General features: G+C 37.9%; 1 protein-coding gene across 1 annotated transcript; it reads left to right on the forward strand.

Annotated features, from left to right (window-relative positions):
• Positions 1–444: 444 nt before the first annotated feature.
• Positions 445–10,886, forward strand: LOC310634767 (vomeronasal type-2 receptor 26-like; the record flags this gene model as incomplete). Its single annotated transcript, XM_083353303.1, has 5 exons — positions 445–726; positions 1,561–1,989; positions 3,014–3,241; positions 8,583–8,709; positions 9,982–10,886. 5 exons carry the CDS (start codon positions 445–447, stop codon positions 10,884–10,886), a joined length of 1,971 nt encoding a protein of 656 aa, XP_083209429.1.
• Between the last annotated feature and the right edge of the window lie 1,871 nt (positions 10,887–12,757).

Raw genomic sequence — 12,757 nt, forward strand, 5'->3', positions numbered from 1 at the left:
TTTGGGATGATTTTGAGCCTGAAGAAAACCATTGGAAAGAAAGTCATTTGTGGTCAATAGGACTGTCCTTCTAATAGCAAGATCCAAAGAAGTCCATCTCCTGGCAAGGTCCAAGAAATGAATGATACAGGCATCTTACATTATTTTATTAGAGAGTGAATTTCTGAGAATATTTCCTGCAGTACAAAATAGGGATTGAGCTTTTGGTCTGATCTTCTCTTGCTTTCCCCTTCATGAGATCAATCAGAATCCAAAGCTGTTACCAAACATCATCCTGGGTTACAGATCGTTAGATTGTCAAACCTGTGCACTAGACTTATAATACAGCAATCCAAGTGATTAGTTATAAATGTCCTTAAAGGAACAGCTTCAGGAAATATGATGTGATTCTATGAATTGAAGATGAAAGCCAACTGCAGTCTCTTATCTTGCAGTATGCAGAGTATGAGCTTCTGGCACGTCCTGCCCTTCTTCTTTGCCACTCATGAGATCAACCAGAATCCAAAGCTGCTACCCAACATCACCCTGGGCTACAGCATCTATGAGAACTTTTTCAATGCAAGGATAACATACGAGGTCATGATGGACTTGCTGTCTACAGGGCAGGAGAATGTCCCAAACTACAGTTGTGGAAGACCAAATAATCTTCTGGCTGTGCTTGAAGGGACCGATTCGGAGCTCTTTCCTTCCATTTCAACTATGCTGGGCATCTACAAAATTCCACAAGTAGGAATGAACACTGAAGCTAATTTCATTTTGTAAAGTCTAATGATAGTCCAAAAGGGGTCAGGTCATAAATAAAATGATTTAGATGACAGAGCTTAAAGGACGCCTGAACTATTCTATTTTCATCAGGCATTCAAATACCTTTCTTCATTCTTACATCATTGTATATCTTGATTGTTTTTTAAAGATACACAGGTTACAAAGAGATTTTTCAACTGAACGAACCTCCACCCATAGCTCAAATGAAGTGCTGTCAATCATCCTTTGCATGGAATTTGCATCCTCTTTTCCCACCCTTCTGCCTCTTCTCCCTGTCTTCTGGTCACTGCAGTCTTGGGAGAAAAAAAACATCTTTTCACCCTTATTCCAACCAATTCCAAACAAAATCTCTAAGGATTGGAATGAAAATAACATAGGCAAATATTACTTTAAGAGAGTTTTTTTTCCTATTTGCACCTAAAGACAATAAAAACATACCCAGTTGACACTTTTCTTCCTGCTGCGTTCACTTGACGTTCCATTGTCCCCAATTTATGATCAAAGCAAATCAAATTATATATATTTTTAAAGCCTTTACAATGAAAGAGCACAGCAAAAAGAGAAACAGTGTAATACAGCAATTTGTTATTGGGGAAAGGAAAAAAAAAAGAATAGGACAAGAAAACCGTATATGTAATGAATAGTTCTGTGCAGTTGTATAACTTGGTGAATATAATTGACCAGCTGATATGTGAGTAGTGGGTTAGCATCAGAAAAAAAAAACCCCTTAGAGGTAAGGGCTTATTTTTGTCCTTAAGAGCAAAGCAATCAACCATCTCTTCTGTTTCACCTTAGATCAACTATGGGGTCATCAGCCACATTCCAGAGCAGAAACACCATTTCCCTTTTTTCTACCGAGTGAGTCCAAAACAAGAACCTCCTCACTTGGCAATTATCAAGTTGCTCCTGCATTTCCGATGGACGTGGATTGGCCTCACTGCTCTGGACAATGAAAGCGGAGAAAAGTTCAGAAGAACCTTTGTGCCAGAAGCCTTAAGGAAAGGTGTCTGTGTTGCCTTCTCAGAAAGCTTACCCATGGTTCTTAGATCAGGGAGGGATAAGTACATCCTTCAATATTTTAGTGACAGTAAAGTGAAAAGTATTGTTTGTCAGTTGGACTCTCAGTCCTCATTAATACTAGCAGTACTAATAAAAAACATTGAAAAGACAAAAATCCTGTTTGAGGGAAAAATATGGATTGCTACAGCTTTGTCAGATTTAAATGTGAGATTATTTTACCAATTGGTTAATCTCCAGCATAACCATCTTTTATTATCCTTCTCAACTAAGGCAAAGAAAAGGACACAATATTATGATTTTAATTCACATTATTCTGCTACAGGGAAGTTTGGGAAGGAAGCATTTCAGTGTTCTTATTCAAGCCCTTTGTTGTCTAAGAAAGTTTGGATCACATGCCTGGAAAAAGAGACCTGGGAAATCCCATCCCCAGATCTGGTTGCAAGAATCTTGTCTGAGGATGGCTCCAGTATTTCCACAACAATCCAGGTTGTGGCATCAGTCTCCAGTGCTGCCTTTTCCTCCCAAACGAGTAAGAGGAGGATGCCTTCTGGGGACCACCAGACACTCCAGATGGTTCAACCGTGGCATGTAATGCTTCTTCAATATTTTAATAATGGTTCCCTTTCAATTCTTACATGTTATCATAAAGATAAGCAGAGATGATGGGGATAACCCAAGAACAATTGCCTGTTTCTAATATTTGTTCTGACAAGATGAGACATTTTAGAGAGAGAGAAACAGATAGATTATGCTGCTGAATCTTCTAGATTAAGCCTGGTGTGCTGATTGAGGATGCTTGTGAGAATAGGTTATGATTTCTGAAGAGACTGGAAGGTTCTTTTCACAGTTGCTGAATAAATAAGCAGTAGGATGGGACAATAACCATCATGTTCTACTGAACTTCCATCATTGTTGCACAACATGTTTGGAATCTGAGATTACCAATTTCATCAAGCAGAGCAGGCTAAAATAATAAACTAAAAAGATCTGTATGTGTGTGAGAGGGAGAGACAGACAGACATAGACAGAGAGACAGAAAGAGTGGAAAGAGCCTGGGAGAAACAATGGGAGTGGGAAAGAAAGAGAGGGAGAGAGGTAATTAGAGAGAAAAATAGAATCTTCCTACCACATTTGCATACAGAAGCGCTGCGAAAAAGTACCTCTGTTTTGACTTAGTGCTCAAATGAGAATGTATACATTGCAAGGATGATTCTCCATGTCTTTTCAGCTCCATCCATTTCTAAGAAACTTCCAGATTTACAATTTTTCTGTAAATGACGTTTATTTGGATGAGTATGGAATTTCCACTGCTGACTTTAATATCGTGGACTGGGCAGTATTTCCCAACAAATCTGCTGCTGGGGTGATAATTGGGAATATTGAAAAAGAAGTCTCTTCAGACATCAAGATCTCAGTCGATGAGAGCGCCATCATATGGCCAACATCTTTTAACAAGGTAACCAAGTCTGCCTCTATGTGGGTTTTATTGTTCACCTGTTCCTATCTATCCATGTGATTTTGTGGTTTATCAGTCTTTTAACTTATATGGAGAGTCACCACAGCTAAAAGGATAGGTTGAAGGAGACTATTTCTCCTGTTCCTATCAAAAGATCTATTTTTATGATAAGAGATATCCAGTTTGACATCATAGCGATATAGATGTGGAGAGAGGAGAGCTCCATACCCCACAGCTGATTTCCTTCTGCCGGGCCAAAGGTTGCCCCGGAGAGGCGACAACAAAGGAGGAAACCCTCATTGATAATGGGCAAATGTCAGTTAGCCTATTTGATCCAAGGAAATCCCTCCAAACTGACAGAAGAAGGACAGACTGCATTCATGTAGTCTGATCAAGAGCTACTGACAGCTGGGAAGGGTGAGGACTAGCCCTACAAGAGGATCAATAACAGCATGTCGTGGAACTGGATGAGAAGATCCTGTTTCTAGCTATCATTTTTGAACACTATTCTCTGGAATACATAACAGGAAAATAATGGAAATGGAACACCAAAACGTTTGCTTGATAGGAGATTTTAATACAATTGTTGATAGAAAATTAGATTATAGAAGGAGCAAAGGAGGGGAAAAGGAAGAAAGACAGAATGGCAGAAGAAATTTCCATACAGGATACTTAGAGAGAAAGAAACCCTAAAAAGACCCAGTACACATTTTATTTGAATAGACATACAGTAAATCTTGGCCTAGAATTGATATGATATGGATGTCCCCTGAGCTAAGTAGTAATATTTTTTTTTTATTGAAAAGTTTTATAAAATACAATTTTCCTTTAAAAAAACCCCCCTTCCCCCTCCCTCCTCCCCTCCCTACCTCCCCCCTATCTCCCCCCCTCCCCCTCCCCCTCCTCCCTCCCCTACCTCCCCCCCTCCACTTCCCCTCCTCCCCCCTCCCCCCCCCGACTTCCCAGAGCAAAATACAAGGTATATATCTAAAAGGCAATCATAAACAATCATATACTAACAATTATAAACTCTAAAATCCATCACTCTCTAGCTTGTATATAGTAAACCAATCCTTAATAATACTAAATATATATAAAAAACTAAAATAAAAGAAAACTAGCATCATTCCCATCTATGTTCTTCCACAATTCACTATTACCTTAACATATTCTCATTTGCACATTAATAAATAGTTCTTACACAAATTAACCCACATTAACCCACAAAACTTTCTTCCTCTTCCTCTGTAGTAAGTTGTCCATTAATTCCAAATTAAAAAAAAAATCTATTACCATACATAGCATCCCAAAACCTTTTTTTTTTTAAAAAAAAACACAACTACCACTTAGCTATAAATATTTTGTGGAAGTTCCATAGATTTCTACTGGTCTTATTTTTTTTTCTTTTTTGAGCGTTTTAAGGCAGCACGCGTCACCCTCTGTTCTCTAAGATCATCCAAAAGAGTTGCAGCTTGAACTCCTCCTGTACCCTTCTCGTCTATCTGTGCATCTTCATCCTCTTGATGTTCTCCTTCTCCAGATCCCTCTGCAGCTTCCAGAAGTGTTGATGGGGTTACTTCCAAGACATTATTATAAAAATCATGCGCTTGCTTCACATTACTCAAACAGTATCTTTTGCCATCATACATGAAGCTCAACCCAACTGGGATCTCCCATCTGAACCTTATATCTCTTTGCTTGAGCTCTTGCACAAGAAATATAAAATCCTTCCTTCTCTTTAAAATCTTTGGAGGAATTTCTTTTAAAACCAAAACTTGTTGACCAGCAATCACAACTTTGGTATCGTAGGCAGCTTGTATAACTTCATCTCTAATTTCCCTTTTTACAAAATAAACCACCACATCTCTAGGCAACTTTCTCTGTTTAGCAATCCACGAATTCACACGGAACACTTTGTCCATACCTTGTTTTAATTCAGATGCTGGATGGTTCAATACTCCCTCAAAAGCCTCAGAAACCAGCTGCTTTAAATCTTCCTTAATATCCTCTTTTAGGCCTCTAATTCTCACAGCAAACTGCATCTGGTAAAATTGGGCCAAGCTCTGTTCACTGTCAATTTTGTCTTTTAAATCTTCAATTTCCAATACTTTTGCTTCTAATAAAGCATTCTTTTGAATCAAGTCTTGCACTTGATCATCCAGCACCTCCACACATTTAGCAACTTTTTGCACTGAGGACAAAATGTCTACCTTCATTTCTCTAAGTTTCTGTTCCATCCTTTCTTCCATTCTCTGCTCCAATTTCTCCAATTTCTCCTCCATCTGTAGAAATTTAACACCCATTGACTCCAAAATTAACTGGGTATGTTTTTCAAGATCCTTCGATGTCAATACATCAGGAGAATGCAACGCCTGCAGCAATGATTGTTGTTGCACCGGAGAATTTCCAGCACTCCGAAAAGTTCTAGGGGGAGGTTTAGCCGCCATCTTTTACTTACAATTGTGACGCACTTTCACTTTAAGTTTTAAACAAAGTCCATCAAGCTTGAGAGTAAAATAAAATCTTCTTCATCTCTTCATCTTTCCCTCTTGTACTGCTCTGCCTGCTCTTTCCCTTTCATAGTCTCTCCTTCAAGCAGGGATGGTCGCAGACGCCTGGCTCTGCTCCATAAAGTCCGGAGCAGAGACGCTGGTCAGCTGGGAGCAGCCCAGGCTACGGGGGAGTTCAATCCTTCGGCCGCCCAAGCTCCAAGCTCAGGCGGCCCCGGAGAACTCAACCCCCACCTGGGGGCTCACCCCCTCCTCTTCTCCCGAGGAGGGGGCTTCAGATTCGCCCGAACAGCTGATCGGCGCTGTTTCAGGCGAAAAAGCACCAGCTGAGCCGCGGGCAGCCCGGGAAGGCTCCCTCCGTCGCCGCGGAGCCACCGGAAGTCGAGCTAAGTAGTAATATATATGAGATTGAGGTAAAACCTAACATTTGGGCAGACCATAATCCAATAAAGCTGACCCAGAAAGAGGTAAAGAAGAAATCAAGATGGAGTTTGAATCAATCCTTGTTAAAAGAGAAACACTTTGTAGAGTTATCAATAAAGGAAACTGAGTTTTTCTTTAAAAAAAATAAAAAGGAAGAGATTTAAATTCAGAATACATGGGACACAGCCAAAGCATATTTTAGAGGATGAGCTATAACATATATGGGTAAAAAGAACAAAGAAAAAAAGAACAATTTACAGCACTAAGAGAAGAATTGAAGAAACTGGAATTAGAATTACAAATACATCAAGAAAAGAAAATTGTGAAAAGACAAATGGAGACAGTGAAACATAAATTAAATTTAATAGAGTCAGAAGAATTGGCTCTACAAATAAAAAGGGTAAAACAAAATGTTTTTGAAAATGCAAACAAGCCAAGAAGGTGGTTGGCATATAAACTGAAAAAAGAAAGAGAGAAGAGACTGATAATAAACTACAAGATGAGAAGGGTGACTTACAATTCCAAACTGATGCAATTAAAAAAAGAAAGACTTTTATGAAAAATTATATAGAAGGAATTTCTCGAGAAAAAATGATACAATACTTTGAAAATGCAAACCTACCAAAAATACAAGAAAACCTAAAAAATATATAAAATGGAAAAATTACAATGATGGAAGTGATAAAAGCTATTAAAAAACCAGAAAAACGATAAAACCCCAGGACCGGATGGGCTACCAGCAGAGGTTTACAAATGTCTGCAAGATACATTAAGTCTACCAATGAAGGAAGTGTGTAACGAGGTATTATTAGAGGCCAAACTACCAAACACATGGATGGAAGCAAGTATTACTTTAATATCAAGAGAAGATTCAGATTTGACACAGATAAAAAATTATAGTCCAAAATCATTATTAGATGTGGATTATAATTTTTTGCCTCAATAATAGCAGAGAGATTGAAAAGATTCTTGACTGAAATTACTATTCTTAGATTAGCAAAAATGTTTAAAAATATGTCTAGCAAATGTTGGAAATGTAATCAAAATCCCGGTACATATTATCACTTATGGTGGACATGTGTAAAAGCAAAAAAAAAAAAAATTGGACTAAAATACATACTTGGTGAGAAAAGGTGTTAGGAAAACATGCAAATTTTAAACCTGAACTTTTTTTACTAGGCATAATGCCAGAAAAGTTTGATAAACAAAATGTATATTTAACATTACATGTATTAACCGCAGCAAGGATTGTGTTTGCACGGCACTGGAAAAATGAGATAACACCACCAAAGTAAGCAATAATTAAGAAAATATTGGACTGTGCAGAAATGGACAGACTCACATTGAGAATCAATGGAAAAGAAGATACAGAATACTTCCAAATATAGAACTTATTTTTTATCAATGATTGGAAAAGCGGGACAGAGAGTAAGAATTTAACCATTATGTCTAGGCAAAAATCAACCCAGACAACACATTGTTCATTAAGCACAAATGAATTGTAATGATAGAAAACTAATAGAATACTTTTTTAAAAAATCTATTGCTTATGATGGGAATACCAGCATTGTTGTGATGTAGAACGGAAAACATGTTGTTGGCTATCCCAAAGCTGTTTGTAGCATGTAAGGAAACCTAGGAGCATCACAAACCAGTGAACTGGTCTTTGACACTGAGGGACTTACGGTAGGGCATTTTATTCAGTGGAATCTTTGGTGTTCTCTGAGCTTGGTTGTTTGTTTGCAGGTAATTTCACTGGTTAATTTCCCAACTAAGTAACATCATCAATGCCTGATGATAGCACTGATAATGTTATCTATTCAAGTAATGAAATATCTGCAAACAGGCAGTCAAAACCAGAGAACATCAAGGAATTTACAATTCAACCCTGAGTTACACAGATTTTCTTCTATTGAATCATTCAATGTTTTTTCAGAACTGGAGTCTTCTTTGAGACTGAGTTGATAGTAAATTGAGATCTAAGAAATACGTATTGTAAGAAGGCAGAGGAAATGTTGTGACAGATGGTGTTCTAGCAATTGCTAAGACAAGACGAAGTAACCTTTTGCTTTCCATGCTTTGGACTAGACTTTCCACAGTTTTGTATCTTTGACCAGTTGGCTGAAGCTGACAGGATCTGAAGCCCAAATGCAGAATAATCCTAGGATAATGATGATTGGACTGGAGAGTCAGCAGCTCTTTCTGAACATTAAGGGAACTCTGAGATCATAGCCTGCTAAAATGAAATTGTTAGTGGAGAAATTTCACTGAAACAAACATATTTTAATTGTATGTGGGAAAAGATCTTGAAAGTACCCTCTTGAGTTCATGAACCCACTTTGGTGCTCACTTCCATTTTTAAAAGTAATCCCCTCATTCATACATTTCTCTGATTTTTTTCTGTTCAGAAGGTCCCCTTTTCTAGGTGTACGGAACGTTGCCTCCCAGGATATACCAAGCTGATGAGAGAGGGAGAACCAGTTTGTTGCTATGACTGTTCTCCATGTATGGAAGGAACCATCTCTGTGCAGGAAGGTAGGTAATTCAAGAACAAAAAAGCAGCACCAGTCTTTTATTCTAAGGATAATATGGTAGCAATAGGAATTGCAGTTAGACTTATTTACTGCTTCATAGTGCTTTACAGCATGCTCTAAGCATATTGCCCCTCAACAATCTGGGTCCTCATTTTACTGACCTTGAAAGGATGGAAGACTGATTCAACCTTGAGCTGGTCAGTATTGAACTCCAGGCAGTGGGCTGATTTAGCCTGCAATACTGCATTCTAATCACTGTACCACCACGGCTCTGGTATTAGCAAGATTTGTTCTCGTATACCAATATACCATTATATTCAAGAAACAGACTAAAAACACTGCAAGAACTGTTCAGTGAAGGTAAAATTCACCATGGTGGATGTTTTCACAAGTTCCTGAAACAATAACAAGCAATCTTGAAAAATATTGAGAGACCTTAAGAAACATGACAGCATTTGAAACACCTATACAAAACAAACCTAACCTCAAATTCTAGTAAGATATTTTTTCTGGCAATTGCAAGAACAAATTTAGGAGAGAATTGGAAAAATAGATATTTTGTCAGTGATGTCAGATTGGGAGGTCACTTTGGAGAATATGCAGCAATGTCACAAATACCTACAGCATTGATTCCTGGCAGCATTAAGTCATGTGGACATGACCTCCCAGAATTCCTTGGGAGTCATGGAATTCAGGGAATTGGGGAATTTTGGCTGAGGAATTCTGGGAATTGAAGTGCACGTCTTAATGTTGTGTAGGTTGAGAAACACTGATCTACAGAATCTGTGATGAAGCTTAAGTAACTTTTTTTTAAAAAATAGGTCTCGTATGTGGAACACATTGCACAGCAGGATATAAGCTTTAGAACATGATTTTTAATCAGAAAGTTGTGAGATGAATCAAAACTAATATCAGATGCCAGCAAGAATCTTTACACTTTAAAGTAAAACACAAACACAGAAACAAATAGATTATATGTGGAAGTGGTGTGTGTCTGTGTGTCTCTCTCTGTGTGTGTGTTTATTCTGCTCACAGCTTGGAGAAACAACAAAAGGGAAGAGAGGAATGTTTTCCATAAACATAATTATCTACTTTATTCATGCTTAGTAAGTAAGCATTTTTCCCTTGCATTTCATTATTCTAATCATATCATTTTTAAAAAAATAGAGAGAAAAAAACTTCATTGCTTTATCTACATCCTGCTTCTTGTCAGTTGGTCATGATGCGTGGAATACCATTGAATCACTATTTAAAAATTCGTTGTGTTTTTCAGATGTAGCCCAATGTGCAAAATGTCCACATGACCATCTCTCCAATGAGAAGCGGGATCAGTGTGTCCCCAAAGTTATAACTTTCCTGTCCTTCAGAGAAAACCTAGGTCTCATCCTAGCTGTCTCTGCCCTTTTTTTGTCTCTTATCACTGTCTTAGTTCTAGGAATTTTTATTAAATATCGAGAAACTCCCATAGTCAAAGCTAACAACCGTGATCTCACCTACATTCTTCTGATCTTTCTCTTGCTTTCCTTCTTGACTTCCCTTCTGTTCATTGGTCAACCCAAGAAAGTGACCTGCCTTCTTCGACAAACTGCCTTCAGTGTTGTTTTCTCAGTTGCTGTGTCATCCTTGCTGGCCAAGACTATCATGGTGGTGATGGCATTTCTGGCCACAAAGCCAGGCAGCAAAATGAGGAAATGGCTGGGGAAATCTCTGGCCAATTTCATTATCTTCTCCTGCTCTGGTGTTCAGGTGGGCATCTGTTTCATATGGCTGGGAATCTTTCCCCCATTCCCAGATTCTGACTTGTATTCCCAAAAAGGGAAGATTGTACTGCAATGCAATGAAGGTTCAGTCATCATGTTCTATTCTGCCCTTGGCTACTTGGGCTTTCTGGCTTTCATTTGTTTCTTGGTGGCTTTTCTAGCCCGAAAACTACCAGGGGCCTTCAACGAAGCCAAGTGGATCACCTTCAGCATGCTGCTCTTCTGCAGTGTTTGGGTTTCTTTTGTCCCTGCCTACCTAAGCACCAAAGGAAAATACATGGTGGCTGTGCAGATCTTCTCCATCCTGACCTCCAGCCTGGGCTTACTTGGCTGCATCTTTGTCCCCAAATGTTACATCATCATTCTAAGACCTGAGATGAACTTGAAGGAGAATCTAATAATGAAAAATAATAAGTGAACTTGATTGTGGCAGTTATATTTTATCCAAATTATTGCTAAGTTAAAATAAGACATTACAAACAGTTATTTTTTCAACGCTGCTAACATCGAATGCTATTGCTTGACAAGAGATAAAGAAGTAGCCATTTCATATGTTAAACTTGTGTATTGCTTTAAAAGGTTGGGAGGGGGCATGAGTAGAATTTCACCTTCAAGGCCATCTCTCTAGGTAAAGAAGATAAGACCTTGGCGGGTTTCCTAATGGAAGGGAAACTGATTCTTTAATTTAATTGGAGAATATGATTAATGACAAAATTAGAAAGGTGGAGAATTGTGTTTTAATATATTGTGCAAGGGGTGAAGATTTCAGATTCCAGCTTCCTTCGAAGAAGCATAAAGGACTTTTACGGTAAACAATGCCTCAAGTCAGTTGAAAAGCCCACACGTCAGAAACTTGACATATTTGTTCAAAGACTTTTTCTTCCTCCCATGTGATTAATCTTACTATCAATAAATAGCATAGTGAAGTTTGTTGATGTTTCCTCCACCAATTTAAAATCATGTTATTTGTCTTCTAATCTACATTTCTTCAATATCCATTCAATGTACGAGATGAATAAAGAAAGGAATGTACAGTGTTGTCACATTTCTTTACTGATCTGGAAACATACTGTTTAACTCTGTTTTGTTCAGAATCTGGCTTCGAGTCCTTGTGTAAATTTTTTAAAAGGACAAAGAGATATTGTCAGATTGTCAGTTCTCAAAAACATTCCATAGCTCAACATAATTTCTTTTAATTATTCATTTATTTTAAAAGATTTGTAATGCCACCTATCTTGTGATATATTTTATGTTTTATAATCTTCAAAAGCCATGATCTTAACAAGTATTGTTGTTTTCCGTTTATCCAATCAGGAAGTGACATCTGCTTTGCATACTTAATTTATCTTTCCAATTTCTATCCACCCTCTTTCTCCTGTCTCTCCAAATTTTAAGCTGGACCAGCCAAATTCATTTCGCTCAGTGTTCTAGTCCCTAACAGCAGCATGAAAATATGAGTCTCACTCAGGATTGTAGTTCCGAAGAGCAGAATGAGGATATGAGTCTCCCTCAGGGTTCTAGTCCCTAACATCTGCATACTAGGCTGGCCCAGAGGGACTCTTTTCTCTAAAATCAGCAAGCAGGTCACTTCATCAGCCCTCATGACAACTGAACTGACCTTCAAACATAAAAATGGAATTGCTTTTTTTTCCTTTTACTGACTACAAAGGTTGGCTCACAGAAGCAGAATAGCAAAAATGCCAAGCAAATAAAATGCAGGTCCCACAAGTTTTTGAAACCAATTTAGAGATGTTTTATCAAGAAGATTTGCTAATTATATTTTTTAGATAAGATGCAAATCTCTTGCCAATGAAAACAATGATGAAAAAACCCAGAGCCAGGAAACTACAAAACAATCAGTCTGGTATCAATACCTGAGAAGATCGTGTAAAAGATAATCAAAAACAGATCTGTGAATATCTCAAAGCAAATAAAATTATAACTGGGAGCCAACAAGGGTTTGTTAAAAACAGTTCATGACAAACCAAGTTAATTTCTTTCTTTGACAAAGTGACTAAATTAGTAGACCAACAAAATTCTATGGACATAGTATATTTAGATTTCAGTAAGGCACTTGGCAAAGTAGACCATAACCTATTTCTTGGTAAGCTAGAAAAATATGGGACAGACATCATCATCACCAGATGGATTTGTAACTGGCTGATAAACAGATCAATGAGTAATCCTTAATGATACTATGGCTACATGAAGTGAAGTAAGCAGTGAAGTACCACAACTATCCTCCTTAGGTACACTACTCATCAATATTTTCATAAATGACTTAGATGA

The sequence above is a fragment of the Vipera ursinii genome (assembly GCF_947247035.1).
Source record: "Vipera ursinii genome assembly, chromosome: 2".
Lineage (NCBI taxonomy): Eukaryota > Metazoa > Chordata > Lepidosauria > Squamata > Viperidae > Vipera > Vipera ursinii.